At 37.2% G+C, this 18848-nt stretch overlaps 1 protein-coding gene across 1 annotated transcript in view; it reads left to right on the top strand.

The window, feature by feature from the left end:
• COL6A6 (collagen type VI alpha 6 chain) overlaps window positions 1–18848 on the top strand; it is a 168494-nt gene that overhangs the window by 18893 nt on the left and 130753 nt on the right. Inside the window, 1 exon segment of the mRNA XM_021071331.1 lies at window positions 18509–18606. Coding sequence (XP_020926990.1) covers window positions 18540–18606 — 67 coding nt within the window. The 5' untranslated portion in view covers window positions 18509–18539.

Genomic DNA, 18848 nt, shown 5'->3' with positions numbered 1-18848 from the left:
AATTCATTAACTTTTCTGAATTTGACTTCCTTTATCCTTAAAGTAGGTATAAAATGTTTGCCTCTCGGGGTTTTGAAAGTTAAAAGTGTGTGATGATTAATAGTACGTGTCAACCTGGCTGGTCATTATTTGGTCAAACAGCCATCAAGATTTTGCTGTGAAGGGCTTTTTAAGAAGTGACTAGCACTTAAATCAGTAGACTTTGAGGAAGTAATATGGGGGCGGGGGTGCCTCATCAGGATTTCTTAACTTATATGGTTTCCCAATTATTAACATTTGAGCCAGATGATTCTTCATTGTAGAGGACTGTCCTATGTCTCATAGGCTATTGAGCAGTATACCCAGCTCTACCCACTAGATGCTATGGATCTACACCTCCTCCAACAGCAATAAATATTAAAAAATCTCTCTAGACATTGCTAATTGTCCCATGAGGCAAGATCTCCTCCAGTTGAGAAACACTGGTGTAAATAACTATGAAAATATAGGCACATCCTTCCCATTAAAGTGGTTACCCACCACTCTAAAGTAGCCACCACACTCTAACCTTCTCCCATCCAAACAAATTTATCGCTTTCCATAAAATCAGGCTCAAAACCCACTGCCCACAAAGGTGGCCCTAATAGTCCTCCCTCCTCCAGAGACCCCTTCTATGCCTGGCTTTCCCTGTGCACACTTCACTCGATCACACTGTTTTCTGGTGGTCTTTTCATAGCCTCACATAGGTGTACTTTGCCCATTTCCACCAAACCTCCCTGCAGAAAAGGGCAAGCCCTGGTAAGAGGAGCAGATAATTGTATCTGAGTCCAAATCCTGCTGTTTGCCGACTCGTGACCTTGGGATAGCCACTCATTCTTCCTCATTTTCAGTATTAACATCTATAAAACAGGAAGTGTTGTCTCCTTCATTGAGTAGTTATAGAGTACAAGCACTTTTAAACTACATCACTTATATCTGGAATCTAATATATGGCACAAATGAGCCTTTCCACAGGAAAGAAAATCATGGACTTGGAGAAAAGACATTTGGTTGCCAAGGGGGAGAGGGAGGGAGTAGGATGGATTGGGAATTTGGAGCTAATAGATGCAGATTATTGCCTTTGGAATGGATTAGCAATGAGATCCTGCTGTGTAGTACTGGGAACTATATCTAGTCACTTATGATGGGGCATGATAATGTGAGAAAAAAGAATGTATGCATGTATGTGTAACTGGGTCACCATGCTGTACAGTAGAAAATTGACAGAACACTGTAAACCAGCTGTAATGAAAAAAAAAAAAACCTTATATATAAAGAAGAAAAATCCCCTAGAGTCAAATTACCTGATTAAAAGGTAATGATAAAATCAAGTTTATTAAAATTTTTTTAAAAAATAAATAAAAAACTAAAAATAAAGGATTCTCCCCCAAGAAAGAAAAACCATGGCTTTTATACTTTTTTCTTCTAAGAGAATAGCCAGTACAGAGGGGGTTAGGATGAAATATGACCTTGAAAAAAAAGGTACATGTACAAATACATACATGAGTTTGCATATCATATTTTGCATTTGGTTTTATTTTCTTCTTTAAAGTAATGTAAGCAAGGTCCTTTCTGTGTTCCTCTGAGATTAATACATAAATTACCTAACAGGGCAGTTGCCAAGGCAATGCAGTTTGCATAGTTATTGACATTAAGTCCCTGGAAGTGATGGCACTCATCAATATTTCCACCTACCCCCATTGTCTATATCTTTATTTTTTGAGGAAGCAGCCATGCTTGAGACCAAATATTTGTCCTTCAGTACTGGCTGAGGCATTCCTCTTTCAGAAAAACCATCTCTGCACCACTCGGTCCTCTGGCTGCCAAGGCACCAGATGATGCTTTTCTGACTTCCCACAGCCCTCTGGGCTTGCCCACCTGTATCATAGCATATCATTTGCCTTCCTGTCTCCCCTATCAGACTGTGAGTTCATGAGATGGAGGGCTGTGTTTCTGGATTGTGTGTTCCCAGGGGCTTGTGCACAGTGTGGCCAAAGGAGATGGACGCATTCATGAGGACGACGATGGCTCATGTGCCCACTGCCTATAGGATGGCCCCACTTCCCTGGTGGATGGACACTGAAAACTCAGCCTTTCCAAAAAAACTAAGCCTAGATCTTCCTTCCTATGGCAGTTACCTAATTTTTAAAACAAACCATTTCAAAACACAGTGTCCTGAAAATAAAAATTTATCTCTCATGATTCTATGGGTTGACTGGGCTCTCCTGGGCAGTTCTTACTCAGGGTCTTGGCCAAATGGTGACGGGCGCTGGAATAATCAGAAAGCTTTTATCAACCATATGTCTGACACCAGACTAGGACAACTGGATCATCTGAGAGCTTGCCATATGTTTCTTTTTTCCCCACTTAACTCCTCCCCAGGCAAGCTTGAGCTTCCTCATAATATAGTGCAACTTTGTACGTGGCAATTGGGGGCTACTTCTCCAAGTTCTCCGTGTGCCTGGATGAAGCTTCAGCCATCTTAGACATAGCACTGAAAGTCTCAAGACATCAATTCTGCCACATTCTACTGATTAAATAAGTCATAAGGCCAACCCAGGTTCAAAGGGATGGAAATTAAACACCCCATCCCCCTGCCGCAATGGAAACAGTAGCAAAGAATTCTACCACATTTTCTAACACACTTAGTTTCTTGTCCCTGCCAATTGTTCTTTTGTATTCTTACATCTCAGAAATTTTAAGGGAACATATAGTGGAATGAAGATAGGAACTCATTTATTTGCTATTTTGGAATACCTTTAGCAAATTGGTTTTCATAAGACATGAACATTCTCTTTTCAAGAGCCTGTTGGTTCCTTCTCAATTCCTGCATTGTATTGTTCAGCATTCTGTTTTCTTCTGTTATTCATGAACTACAAAGAATAATGTAATAAATATTCCTGATCCAGATTTAATACTAACATCATGAAATATTTCTTTCAGATCTTGTTAAAGAAATAAAATATTCAGATGGGTTGCGTCCCCTTGCCTCATCCTGTTTTCCATTTTGCCTGCCCAGAGGGAACCACTGTTTTAAGTTGATTTGTGTTATTCCCAGATTTGCTTTAATGTACATATGCTTAAAAATAGTATGTTAGTGTGTTTTTATCAATTTTATCTCAATAGCGTTTTACTTCTGGGAATTCTTCCCTAATCCTCTTATCTAGGAATGGGAGCCCTGCTCTGTGTGTGTAGGTCATGTCAACCAACAACTAGTTTTCTCACTCTGTTTTGAAATGTATTCCTATTAAAGCATATAGAGCTAAATTTTTCATTTAATGCTTGAATGAATACAGATTCATTTAATTATTCCATTCTCCTCTTCTTGAATATTTAGGTGATTTTGCCATTTTTACAAACATTCATAGAAGTCATTTTGTGCACATGGACCAGAGTTTCTCCAGGGTGTTTACTTGAAATGAAATTTCTGAAGCATCTTTAATTTTTACCAGAGGTTGCCCAATGTCTCTCTAAAGTTAGTATATCAAATTAGATTCCCACCAGACACAAAAGTGAGCTCTGATTTCCCTACATTCTTTTCAACCCTTTGTATTGACAGTCTCTTTAATGTATGCCAGTCTAATAGGAAGGAAATGGTATTTTGTCTACCTCTTCAGTTTTCTTTTGGGTTTAGTAGTTTCTTATTGATTTATAGAAATAGTTTATAGGAGTTCCCGTCGTGGCGCAGTGGTTAACGAATCCGACTAGGAACCATGAGGTTGCGGGTTCGGTCCCTGCCCTTGCTCAGTGGGTTAACGATCTGGTGTTGCCGTGAGCTGTGGTGTAGTTGCAGACGCGGCTCGATCCCGCGTTGCTGTGGCTCTGGCGTAGGCCGGTGGCTACAGCTCCGATTGGACCCCTAGCCTGGGAACCTCCATATGCTGCGGGAGCGGCCCAAGAAATAGCAACAACAACAACAATAACAACAACGAAAGACAAAAAAAAAAAAAGAAATAATTTATAGACTCTGGATATTAATCTCTTGTTAGTTCAGTATACTGCTCCTCTAGTTTCTTCTTTCTTATATATGATGTATTTGGTCAACATTTACCATTTTGATGTACTTACATTTACTCCTTTCTATCTATACCTTATTGCATCTCCCTTAAGAATTTCTTTCAAAGTCGTAATGGTTTTGGTTTCTATTTTGGTTTGTATTGCTTTTAGAAAGTCTTTGGTTTGATCAGATTTTAACCTTAATAAACATCTATGCTTTTCTTGAATAATATGCCCCTCCCATCTTCCATATTATTCTTGTTGACTATTTTAGTTAGGCTTTACTTTAAAACACCCCAATGATTTATTATTTTCTTCCACAGTCAGTACTGTGATGGGGATGAAGAAGTTATGTAAGAGACATGATTTTCAGTAAGGTATTGACCAGAAGTCTAAGATACATAAACATCTAAGCAAAGTGAGGATACAGAACATACAAAGGTGATGGGGTAGAACACATTTGTCCTGCTCAAGAAAAAACAAGATCAGTGAAGCTGGAGTGGTTTAGGGGAGGGGGAAGTAAGAAGGATATGGGTCAGAGGATTTAGGACACAGACCCTGCAGGGCCTGGACAGACATGGTCAGGAATTTTGGGTAGATATATGAAACGATCTCGTTTTTAAGTTTAAAATAAAACACTCTAGAAGAATCTGCCGTTAGGCAAAAGTGGAAGCAGGGAATCCAATAAGGAGGCTTTTGCCACAATCCAGGTGAGATGACGGATTGAGCAGAAGTGAAAATGGGGTTGACTCATGGCTGGGTCTGAGATCTACCTTTTGCTGTTGTTTTTTCAGCTGCACTCACAGCATATGGAAGTTCCTGGGTCAGGGGCCAGAGATTGAATCTGAACCACAGCTTCAACCTATCCCACAGCTGTGGCAATGCCAGATCCTTAACCCACTGTGCCACAATGAGAACTCCTAAGATCTACTTTTTAAAATAAAAACACTCTTGCTTATGGGTGTGAAAGAGGAATCAGTGAAAACTCACATGGTTCTAGTCTTGTCCTTTACAGAGATGGCAGCTATAGTCAATGTGTATCATTTAACAGTTCATTGTTCTTTAATTACTGTATTTGTTGCAGCTCACCAATTATATTGTAGGTCTATGTTCCTCAACATAGGCAAACACTATATTCACACTTGGTAGATTAGTTGATTCCACTTCTATCAGTTAATAGCTATATGATATGACTTTTGGCAAGCTCTGTAACCCTCTGACTCAATCTTATCTGTAAAATGAGCCTAGTATTTATTGATATTCATTGGGTCATTGAGAAGATTACATGTAGCCTGGCCCCTGACCCATAGAACAATGCCTGGCACATAGTAATTGTTCAGTATGTATTAGCCCACCTTATTCATTCTGGAAGCCCTCCCCCTAACTATAGTCAGTAAAACCAGGGATCTTATGTATTACTCTTTACTTTGTTTGCTCAATGTAAGGTCAAAATACTTTTCAAAGGTACCTAACATTTTTAAAAGCCGATAGAGAAAATCCATGCCAAATTTACAGTACTGCTCTGTGTCTGAATCTCTTTAGTTACCTCTTGCTTTTCTAAACCTCAAACTCAGGAGGTTAACAATGAGTAGATATTTAACTGCTAGGGTATTAAAGAGGACAAGTTAGGCCTAATTCCTATTTCCTACCATCCTAAGCCATGTATGCTCTTGATTTAGCTGCAATGAATAAAAATATTTTATCAGTGAGCCAATATATTTCTTTACTTCTCTGGTCCTTCTGGGTATTGCTGGACAGATCTCAGACTAGCTGATGTCATTATTGGCTTCTGTGAATTATGTCAGTATGGCTGCCTTTTTTCAGCGTTAGCCAAATAGAGAAAAACAGCAACTTGGAGATGAAGAGCCTCTATTCATACTTAATGGGATCAGCTATAAACTGCATAAATTCACAGCAGGCAACACTCATTCACTGAGAAAGAAGATAATTTAAAGAAACAATTTTCAGTAAAAATAATTACAAACAGATGATCTGGTATATTCTGACATATGAGATAAAATTCCTCCATCAACAGAGAATTGGCTAGCATTCATGGCTTTGCCTCAAGGAAAGCACTGTGATGCAGTGGAAGGAGAGTACAGGGGCTGGCTGAGACCTGGGGAATGACTGACCTCACTAACCTTCAGATGCTTCCTTTGTAAAGTGGGAATAGTAATTCCTATCTACCCCGCAGGGCTGGTATTAGGATTCAGGGAGGTAATGTCTATCACAGGACTTGGAAAGGGGCAAAATGTTATATCTCAGCAAATTTTACACCTATACAAGCCTATACACATGTTGAGGTTTGAAAATGGGGGTGGAGGGAAGAGGAGAAGACACAAATAGAGTTCCCTTCAAAGTTATTCCTTATCCAGGGTTTTCCTAGATTGTCCTACTTACAAATCGCCCCATTATTTAGATGGCAACAACAAGAGTAAAAGCAGTAGCAGCTATTATTTAATAGCTACAGCAAAGCGGATGGTTTGCCAGCTCCTTTGCATGCATCAGTTCATTTAACCTCATGATGTTCCTTGAAGTGGGTGTGACTACAAACTCCATTTTGTGGATGATAAAGATGTTCGAAGGGATTAAATCACCTGTCTGTTGTGAGGTTAGTGGGCCACAGGAGCAGGATTTTATTCTTATTTCTTTAATTTTTTTCTGTCTTTTTTTTGGCCACACCTGTGGCATATGGCGGCTCCCAGGCTAGGAGTTGAATCAGAACTGAAGCCGTTGGCCTACACCCTACCATAGCCACAGCAACATGGGACCCAAACTGTGTCTGCAACCCACACCACAGCTCATGGCGACGCCGGATCCTTAGCCCATTGAGCAAGGACAGGGATCAAACCCATGTCCTCATGATACTAGTCAGATTCATTAACTCCTGAGCCATGACGGGAACTCCCATGGGGATCAGGATATTAATCAGGCAGCCTGATGCCAGAACCTGTGTATTTAACTCCTAGGCCGCACAGCCTACCACTGAATCATGATGTAGTGGGTGTGTGACCCTGGTGTTAGGGTTACTAAAGCATTTTTAGTGGTGTGATTCCCTGTGTGCTCAGGTGTTTGTTCTCCTCCTGTGCCCTGGTCACATCCTCTCCTGTCCCTATTATTTTCTGCTATCCTGCAGATGTTGGTGGATGCATTGATCTTGGTGCTGTAACAAATACATTCAAAATGTATCCTGGAAAACACAATAATGAATTACACTGTTACTGATGCAACAAAAGGGGGTGGATATACACATTCACTGGTCAACCCTTCCCCCAGCAGGCACTCTGACCCCAGGCTGAGTGTAGCTCTGGATCTTCATCATTTTGCTTTGAGGTTGTCTTCATACCAGCCAACTGGAAGGGGGAAAGGGATGACAATTATGAATATACCTGCTGTAAACACCCATTTGCAGGTTTTCGGGTGGGCATAAGTTTTCAACTCCTCTGAGTATATACCAGGGGACAGGATTGCTGGATCATTTGGTAAGGGTATATCTAGTTTTGTCAGAAATCACCAAACTGTTCTCCAAAGGGGCTGTGCCATTTTTCATTCCCACTACAAATTAATGAGAGTTCCTGATGCTCCATCTCCTCACCAGCATGTGGTGGTGTCAGTGTTTTGCATTTTGGCCATTTGGATAAAAAGGTTGTGATATCTAGTTATTTTCATTTGCAATTCCCGAGTGATATGTGATATGGAGCATCTTTTCATAGGATTATTTGTCACCCATAAATCCTCTTTGAGGTGTCCATTAAGGTCTCTGGCCCATTATTTAATTGTGTTGCTTGTTTCCTTACTGTTGAATTTTAAAGAGTTCTTAGTATATTTTGGATAAGAATCCTTTCTCAGATATGTCTTTTGCAAATATTTTCTACTAGTCTTCAGCTTGTCTTCTTATTCTTCAGCTTGTCTTCTTATTCTTTTGACATTGTTGTTCACAGATCAGAAGTTTTAATTTTAATGAAGTCCAACTTTTCCATTATTTCTTTCATGGGTGCTACTTTTGGTTGTTGTAGCTAATAATTCATTGCCAAATCCAAGGCCATCTAGCTTTTATTCTTTGTTGTCTTCTAATGTTTTATAATATTGTGTTTATATTTAGGTTTGTGCTTCATTTTGAGTAATTTGTGGAGATCAGGTCTCTGTCTAGATTGTCTTTTTCCTTTGTTTGTGAATGTCCACTTGTTAGCACTATTTGTTAAAAAAGATTATCTTTTCTTCACTGTATGGCTTTTGATCCTTTGTTAAAGATCAGTTGACTATATTTATGTGGGTCTATGTCTGAGCTCTCTACTCTGTTCCATGGATCTGTTATGTTTTTACCAGTATAGGCAGACTTTGTTTTATTGTGCTTCAGAGATACTGTTTTTCACAAATTGGAAGTGTGTTGCAATCCTGCACTGAGCAAGCCTATCAGCCATCTTTCCAACTGCATTTGTTCACATTTTTCACATTTTGCTAATTCAAAATGTTATATTTCAAATCCTCCACTAGCAAAAAGATTAGGAACTCCCTAAAAACTCAGATGATGGTTAGCATTTTTTAGCAATAAAGTGTTTTTTAAATTAAAGTTATGTATATAAGGGTTTTTTTAAGACATAATGCTATTGCACCCTTATACCACAGTATAGTATAAATGGAATTTTTATATGCACTCAGAAACCGCAAACTTTATGTGACTTGCTTTATTGTGATATTTGCTTTACTGCAGTAGTTTGCAACCAAACCCACAGTATCTCTGAGGTCTGCCTTACCACGTTGTCTTGATTATTATAGCTTTATAGTAAATCTCAAAGTTGGATGTTGTCAGTCCTCTAACATTTTCTTCTCCTTTGATATTGTTGGCTGTCCTGGATCTTTTGCCTTCCGATATAAACTTTAGAGTCAGTTTGTTAGTATCCACGAAATAACTTGCTGAGATTTTGATTGGGGTTCTACTGAATTTATAGATTAAGTTAGGAAGAATTGACATCTTGATAATATTGAGTCTTCTTATCCATGAACATAAAACATAATTCTTATTTCTTTCATTGGAGTTTGGTTGTTGTTATTTTCCCCATATAGATCTTGTACAAGTTTTGTTAGATTTATTAGTCAGTATTTAATTTGGGGGTGCTAATGTAAATGGTATCATGTTTTTAATTTCAAATTTCACTCATTCTTTGGTGGTATATAGGAAAGTGATTGATTTTGTATATTAACCTTGTATCCCACAACCTTGCTATAATTGCTTATTCGTTTCAGGAATATTTTGTTGATTCAGATTTTCTACATAGGTGATTATGTTACATATGAACAAAGACCATTGATTTCTCACTTCCCAATATTTATGTTTAACATTTTCTTTTCCTTTATTTAAAAAAAAGTTTTTTGGTGTTTTGTTTTGTTTTGTTTTTTTTAGGGCTGCACCCATGGCATATGGAGATTCTCAGGCTAGGGGTCTAATCGGAGCTGTTGCCACCAGCCTATGCCAGAGCCACAGCAATGCCAGATCTGAGCCATGTCTGCAACCTACACCATAGGTTACGGCAATGCCGGATTCTTAACCCACTGAGTGAGGCCAAGGATTGAACCTACAACCTCATGGTTCCTAGTCAGATTCATTTCTGCTGCTCCATGACAGGAACTCTTTTTTTTTTTTTTTTTTTGGTTTGGTCTTTATTTTTTTTTATTCTTAGAAGGTAATACTCATTTCTCCTAACCCTGACTCCCAAACTTTGGCAACCATCAATCTTTCTCTGTATAAGATTGGTTATTTGGGTTATTTGTCTTTTCTTTTAGATTCCACATATAGGAGAGATCAAAACAATATTTGTCTTTCTCTGGCTGACTTATTTCACTTAGTATAATGCCCTCAAGGTCTATCCATGTTGTTGCTGCAAGTGGCAAGATTTCATTCTTTTTTATGACTGAATAATATTCCATTGTGTATATATACTTCACAATTTCTTTATTTGTTCATCCATCAGTGGATACTTAGGTTGTCTCTATATCTTGGTTATTGTAAATAGTCCTGCAGTGATCACAGTGTGCATATATCTTTTGAAGTTAGTGTCTTCATTTTCTTCATTTCACTGCAGAAGTGAAATTGCTGGATCACATAGTAGTTCCATGTTTAATTTTTTAAGGAAACTGCATACTGGTTTCCACAGTGGCTGTACCAATTTACATTCCCATGAGCAGTGCATGAGGGTTCTCCTTTCTCCTCAGCGACAATTTGTTATTTCTTGTCTTTGATAGTAACCATTCTAACAGGAGTGAGGTGATCTCATAGTGGCTTTGATTTGCGTTTCCCTGATGATTAATAATGTTGGACATCTTTCCATGTGCCTGTTGGCCATCTGTATGCCGTCTTTGGAAAAATGTCTATACAGATCTGTTGACCATTTTTCACCGAATTGTTTGTTTATTTGTATTGCAGGTGGGCTTTATATATTTTGCATATTAACCCCTTATCAGATATGGATTGCAAATATTTTCTCCCATTCAGTAGGTTGCCTTTTTATTTTATTGATGCTTCCTGAAAACATCACCTCAAACATATTGGCAAGAGCTTCCCAGAAGTATAATTGCTGGGTCTCAGGGTATGAGAATGTTCAGTTTTATAAGACAGTGACAAACTGTTTTCCAAAGTGGTAGTACCAATTTGCACTTCCACCAACAATGTTTGTGCAGTTCTGTTTATCCACATCCTTTCTGGTACTTGATTTTGTCAGATTTGCACTTCCACCAACAATGTTTGTGCAGTTCTGTTTTATCCACATCCTTTCTGGTACTTGATTTTGTCAGACTTTTAAATTTTTGTCAACTATAAAATGATATCTCAGTGTGATCTTGATTTGTATTTCCCTGAGCACAAAGAATTTGAATATTTCTTCATATGGTTAGTTTCCGTGTGTTTTTTAATTCTCTGTTTTTCATTCATTTTTTGGCACATTTTCTTTTGGGCTATCTATTCCCAGAAATTCTAGGAATACTTATATATTTTTGATGCCAGTTTTTACTGATTTTTTTGACTATCCTTTTCAAATATGTAACCCATATTTCCATTTTCTTTCAGACATCTTTAAACATATGTTTTCATTCTAATATAATAAAATTTATTATTTTTTGGAGCTTCCTGTGTCTTGTTTAAGAAATTCTCCCCTACCCCTAACCAAGGTCAGAAATATATCCAACTCTGGTTTTTACTTAATGTTTACAATTTTGCTTTTAATGTTTAAAAACATCATCCATCTGTAGTCGACTTTTATGTACAGTGTGAAAGAGAGGTCCAATTTCACCTATTTCCATGTAAGTAACTACTCCCCTCCCATCCTACTGATCTACCAAGGTAACTACTCATGGGCGTGTCTGGGCAGTCTATTTCATTCTTTTAGTGAAGTTTTATGAACTATGCTATCATTCTTTTACAGATTTTAGTGTTTACTTTTTGGTATTTGATATATTGATGCTATGTTACTTTGACTCTTCTAAAAAATTGTTATATTTTCTAGTTGCTTGTTGCCTATACATGGAAATGCGATTGACTCTTTATCTTGATGCTTTATGAAGACATCTTGAATACTGGTTATTTTCAATAATTTGTCTATAGATATAGACGGTCATGTCACTTGTAAACAATGACAATTATATTTGTTATTACTCTCTTTTAAAACCTTGTGGCTTTAATTTTGCCAGAACCTTGGGGTGAAAGAGGAGCCAACTTTATGGTTCTTAGTTTTAAAGAAAATACTTTAAAATACTTCATATTTTCCCATTCAGATGGTATATACTGCAGATTTTTAAAAATATATCCGTTATTAAGTTGTTTCCTTCTACTCCTACTTTGCTACATTTTTTTAAAATTACAAATTGATGGGATGGTTTTGCTTTCATATTTATAGTTTATATCCTAGTATTCTCTAATTTTTAAAATCATATTCATTTAGTTATTTTTTCATTTTTCATCAATACCGTATTGTTTATTTTTTAAATTTTTATAAAATTGTTAATGATTTATTTCCAATAGCCATTATTACAAAAATTGCATATATTCCCTGTGTTGTACAAGGTATCCTTGAGCCTATCCTGCATCCAATAATTTGTACCTTCAACTCCCCTACCCATATATTGCCCCCCACATACACAATGGTAACCACTAGTTTGTTCTCTGTATTGGTGAGTTGGCTTCCTTTTTGTTATGTTCACTAGTTTGTTGTATTTTTTAGATTCCACAAATAAGTGATATCATGCAATATTTGTCTTTCTCTTTTTAACTTATTTCACTTAGCATAATACTTGCTCAAGTCCATTCATGTTGCTGCAAATGGCAAAATTTCATTCTTTTTAATGGCTGAGTATTATTCTATTGTAAACCACACTCTTTTTTATCCATTCATCTATTTACGGACACATATTGCTTTCACATCCTAGCAATTGTAAATAATGCTGCTATGAACAGTATCTTTTCAGATTAGTGTTTTTGGTTTTCTTTGAATTGCTGGGTCATATGGTAGTCCTATTTTTCATTTTTTGAGAAACCTCCATACTGTTTTCCACGATGGCTGCACCAATTTATATTCCCACCGACAGTGTATAAGGGTACCCTTTTTTCCACATCCTTGCCACCATTTATTGTTTGTGTTCTCTTTGATAAACTTTCTGACAGGTATGAGGTGTTATCTCATTGTAGTTTTCATTTGCATTTCCCTGATGATGCCTGTTGGCCATCTGCATTTTCTCTTTGGAAAAATATATTTTCTTAATTTTTTCGGGGGTGGGGGGCCACATGTGCAGCATATGGAAGTTCCCAGGCTAGGCGTCTAACCAGAACTGCAGCTGTCAGCCTATACCTCAGCCACAGCAACACCAGATCTGTGCCACGTCTGTGACCTACACCTCATTTCCTGGCAAAGCTGGATCCATTAACCCACTGAATAAGGCCAGGGATTGAACTCACATGCTCATGGATGCTAGTCGGGCTCTTAACCTGCTTCTGAGCCACCACAGGAACTCCTGGAAAAAATATATTTTCTAATTTTAAAATATCCTTGCATACCTGAGATAAACCCAACTTGATAGTGGTGTATTATCTTTTTTGTACACTGAAGGAGTTGAGTTGCTAATGTTTTATTTAGGATTTTTTTATGTTTATATTAATGAGAAAAATGGGCCTTTAATTTTTCTTTCTCTTACATGTCCTTAACTGGTTTGCGTATCAACATTATATTAGCTCCCTGTAAATGAAGGGCTAATATTCATCTTTATCTAGTCTCTGAAATAATTTATAAAAGATTCAGTTGATCTATTTCTTAAATTTTGGCAGAACTTTCCAATAAAGCCATCTGGGCCTAAGGTTCTCTTCCTGTGAATATTTTAAACTACCGCTTCAATTTTGTAAAAGTCTTTTCCTTATGTATAGTTATGTCTCCTTTTTCATTTATGTAGTTGCCTGTTTGTATCTATTCTCTTTTTTTGATCAATCTATTGAGTTTCTTGTTTTCAAAACAATTTTATCTTTTTTAAACTGAAGTATAGCTGATTTACAATGTGTTAGTGTCAGGTATACAGAAGTGATTCAGTTATACAAACATATATCTATTTTTATCAGATTCTTTTTCCTTATAGGTTATTACAAGATAATGAGTACAGTTTCCTGTGCTATACAGTAGGTCCTTGTTGCTTATCTGTTTTTATACAGTAGTATGTATATGTTAATCCTAAATTCCTAATTTATCCTCTCTTCATCTTTTTTTAAATTTGCTTAATTAATTGAATTTTCTAAGTTTTAGTACTTTAGTACCTCTAAAGTACTTTTGTATTTATTCTGTAATTTTTACAATTTCTAAATTGGGCACTTAATTCCCAGTGAACTGTTGAAATTTTAGTTCCCTTAAGTTTATGCTATGAGGTCTGGGAGGGCTCCAGCTCCTGGAAAATATAAGTATCAGGACAGGCTCCTTCTCAGGCGGAGGACCTGCAGGGGGCGTTGTCTGGGGGAGGCAGCTTCCTCCATCAGATTGTTTCAAAACGTGAGCTCAGTATCTCAATGCGCTCTTGGCTTAATTGTCCATTTTTCCCCCCTTCTTCTAGTACTATTTGTTAGATCACAGAACCGTTAACATGTGGAATTGCTGATATTTAGAGAGAATATAACCCTTGTGCTTCAGATGAGGACCGTACAGAAGTGAGGTGGTGTTATGTAAAGTCACGCGACAGTTTAGGAACTGAGTGAAATCCAGGTCATGAGACTTTATAGCTGATGCCCTTTTTGCTGAGCCAAGCACCCCTGAACCGGGGAGAGTGTGCATTTTAAAGTGCCCAGGTCTCCTGCATGACCTTGTTCAAATACAGTACACTTACTTACACAGCCTCTTTTTGTGATTCCAGAAAATGCGTTTGGGGCATAGCGTGACACAAACAGTAAAACTATGAAACTGGCTTGGCCCCAGAGCGCTCATGTATTTGCTCACCACCATTGATTCGATGTTCTTGTTCTTGTCGTGTGCCAAGGATTTCTCCCACAGCATTTCAACATGAACTTAAGCCTCACTGTGAATATTTTTCTTTCTCCCTTTTGACTTCTGGGATGAAGGAAGGGAAATCCCGAAGAGCTCAGGGGTTAAATAAGCAAACAACCGTTTATCTTGAACTTTGTGGCACAGATTCAGTGTTGCTTCTTATGAAACAAAAGTTGACAATGTTCTTATTTCTGAGGAAAACTAAAATTGGTAATTAGAAATGGTGTTTCCTGCATGTTCATTTTAAAGGAAAGAAAGGGCATTTACCTTCATTCTGCTGAAGTCTTTTTTGTATCCCTTCTGGGCTTTTAATATTTTGTCAAAGACATGTCCTAGATTATGTACTGGCTCATAAGGGGCAGAGGTTACCCTGAAACCCCTGGTTCTTAACAGCCTCCAGAGAGGTGTTGCACAAGTTCTAAACAATTTGGGTTTGAAGCCAGGATTGGGTGGTTTTGTTGCTTTTGCAGCTGTAGTTTAAATTAGAAACACTCTACCTTCTCAACAGAAAGTTTACAGAGATCCAGATTTTTTTCACTTCCTTCTTTTTTTAATTGAGTTTTTATTAGCATACATTTTTAATATTATGTTAGTTTCAGGTTACAACACAGTGACTTGATATTTTTATACATTATGAAATTGTCACCACCATCCATCAGCTACCATACATCCCATACAATGTTGTTACAATGTTACTGACTATATTTCCTATGTGTGTGTACATCCCTGTGACATTTATTTTATAGCTGGAAGTTTGTACCTGTTAATCTCCTTCACCTATTTTGCCCATCCCACACCCCCAGGTCCCCTCTGGCAATAACCAGTTTGCTCTCTGTCTCTGTTTTGTTCATTTGTTTCATTGTTTAGATTCCACATATAAGTGAATTCAGACAGTATTTGTTTCTCTGTGACTTATTCCATCCATAGATAGGTGGATAAAGAAAATGTATATATTCAATGGAATAAAACTCAGCCATAAGAAGGAATGAAACCTTGCCGTCTGCAACAACATGGATGGACCTTGAGGGTATTATGCTAAGAGATCTAGATTTTTTTCAAAGGCTTTTTATATCATAAAACTTCTAAAAAAGATGTATTATCCTCTGCTTGCTTGAATCAGAATGAATGCAGTACTACAAAATTCTGATTTTTAAAGAGATCTGTACCTTTTGAGAGGGTGTCTATAAGAAGACGAAATCAATCTGTTATATTAAGATAAGATGTACCATGATTTTAAATTTTATGTTGTTAATGTTAAATACATATCTTCTTCATTCTCCCTTTATGTCTTTGAGAATTTGCAATTTTTATTTTAAATATTTGGATATGTAAAAAAAAATTTGTATATTGATTTTTATTTTTTTCCATTATAGCTTGTTTACAGTGTTCTGTCAATTTTCTACCGTATAGCATGGTGACCCAGTTATACATACATGTATACATTCTTTTTTCTCACATTATCATGCTCCATCATAAGTGACCAGACATAGTTCCCAGTACTACACAGCAGGATCTCATTGCTAATCCATTCCAAAGGCAATAGTCTACTTCTATTAACCCCAAGCACCCCATCCATCCCACTTAAGTATACAAATCCTAGCCATCTCTGATAGTAGAACAATAGACAGATTATAGGCAACCCATCCATGTTTTGATGTGGTAAAAATGAACCCAAGCTTCCCCACGCATATGTGTCACACACACAAATCAGGGCACATCAGCACTTCAAGAGCCCTTTTCAATAGGCTTCCACGTTGTATAGCCTTACAGCACTTCAAATTTTGCATTCCATTTAAAGGATGCAAGGAAATTATTTTACTTTCCCCCCAAAAAAACTCAACTTTTTTTAAAAAGTTGTATTGAAGTATAGTTGACTTACAGTGTTGTGGATAATTTCTGCTCTGCAACGAAGTAATGCAGTTATACATGTAAATGTATCCATTCTTTTTCAGATTCTTTTCCCACATAGACCATTACAGAATATTGGGTAGAGTTCCCTGTGGTATACAGCAGGTCCCCATTGACCTATCATCCCATATACCACAGCTAGCATATGCCAATCCAAATCCTCAATCCATCATTCCCCCCCACCATCTGACCCCTTTGGTAACCAAAATGTACCCGTAGTATTGACCACTTGCATGGGGAAATTTTCAGATGCTGCATGCATCATCTGGAACTTTTGGAACTTTTGTGGCCTTACCTAATCCTCACTTTTCTATCCTGGTTTTAATGTCCATTCCACACTACTTTCTTCCCATCTTGGCATTTATTCTATAGAGTATCCTGAAGCCTCTACTCTTTTATCTCTTATAACTCCTAAAGAAAGCACTCATTTATAAAGTTCATAACATAAACAGAAAAGGAGCATAAAGCATAAGGCCCTGGTTTTGAAAAGCAAAAATAAAAAGACACAGAAACAGGTATCAATATCTCCTAATACTTAGAAAAAAGACAGAGAACCAGGTAACTTGGGATTCAGAGGAACCGAATTTTACAGTCCAGATTTTAGAGTCAGACAGATGCAGGCTCTAGTCTTAACTGTGGCCCATTTTATCCATGTGACCTTGAGTCACATGCCCCTTGATGAACCTGTTTCTTTATCTGCAAAACAGGAACAGTAATATGACTTGCTTCTAGGTTTACTGTTGACATCAAACAGGAGAACAAGTGTAAAGCTGTTGTACAGGGCATGGCATACAGTCAGGGCTCCCCAAATGGTAGAATTTATTATTTTTATACACATTAGTAGAAAATCTGTACAGAGAGTAAGACTGGTTTTCACTTTGGACAATCCACTTTGGAAATAAAGTTCTTCCAAAATAAAAGGTTGGACTGAAAACAACCTCTTAAGAGCCCCTTCCAGTTTACTGATTTTCTCTGAAATGGGATGGATAAATTGACTTCCAGCCTGAAAAGCTGATATCATCTAGGCTTCCTCTGAAGGAACAGAACAGAGTCCAAAATTCCAGAATGTCAGAGAGACGATGGAGTAGGTGAGGAAATGGGGATGGAATTTTCATGGCAAAGTTCCTTTTTCTGAAAGGGTGAAATATTGCACAATAAGAGCCTCTCTGACAAGGAGTGAGTTAGCCATATGTATCAATACACATTTCAGTAAGAATTAAGCAAGAAACAAGAAATACTAGTTTACTAACACAGACCAATTCATTTTTTTGTTCAATAGATGAATGAGTGAATGAATGATTAATTAAAATAATTTATTAAAATATTTATTGATTAATTAAAATATTTATTGTCAATATCTTTAATATCCTGTTTTATCCCATAAAACAAATCATTCAAGATTGCTGGAAATACTTTAAGCCAAACTAGAATCAGAAAACCCTTGCGTCATGTGATTCTAGGTAGTGGAACCAAAATGGCAAAAATCCATCATTCTGAGGAGCAAAGTATCAATGGAATATGGAGGGTCACTAATTTTTTTATGTCTTCTCTCAAATTTGAGAATAAGGGGACATGGTTACCTCTCTAATTAAAGTAGGAAAAAGAGAAAAGAGAACCTTGACCAATACCTAGAACTACTTCTCAAAGAGGAAACACGCCTATGTGTTCATGACAGAGAAATTAAAAATCACGTCTTAGACCGTGTCTCAAATGTGAACTCTGAATTGTCTTGGCAATAAGTGGACAGAGGGTGACACTAGGGTACAGGGAAAATGATTCATAGGAACACAGCAATATTAGGTGGCACTAGACTGCATCTGGCTACTTCTACTGACAATCCAAAATCTCATGTTTTTAGAGGGTCTAGGGGCCAGGAGAAGCTTTTATAAATCTGTAAATGTCGGTGGTTCGTTTTTCTCTAGGGCACAGATCAAAAGGTTGCGGAACCTCAGAAATTCCTTGTCTCCAGTTATACTCAATTCATTATACAATTGTGTGTGCTCTTGTGTGTATGAATCTTAATTTCCCAAATAATATTATTCCAATAATAATAATTTTAGATGTTTATATTTTTGCCTTTTCAGATTTCAAGTTGTTGATTTTTCAGGTTATAATATGAAAATGCTGCTGGTTTTTTTCCTCATGATAATTTGTGCCCATGTTTCTGTCAACCAACATCCTGGTAAGAAAAAAAACTGAAAAGAATTCTTTTCCTCTGTTTTCATTATGGGAAATATATAATATATGAGTTTGACTTGCTTCATAGTTAAGAGCTTTGTTTTGCTCTGTTTGATTTTGATGATGGTCAGGGTGGGAGTGACCACTCACTCTTTTGCTGTCACCCCGTGTTTCTTTGAAGATCATTTGTTTCTGGATCTTATTCCCTGTTAACAATAGGAAGTTATGAGATCTGTTTTCTTGTCC

The sequence above is a fragment of the Sus scrofa genome, chromosome 13, assembly GCF_000003025.6.
Source record: "Sus scrofa isolate TJ Tabasco breed Duroc chromosome 13, Sscrofa11.1, whole genome shotgun sequence".
NCBI lineage: Eukaryota > Metazoa > Chordata > Mammalia > Artiodactyla > Suidae > Sus > Sus scrofa.
The sequence above is the reverse complement of the archived record's forward strand: the minus strand, read 5'-3'. Positions and strand labels throughout refer to the sequence as shown.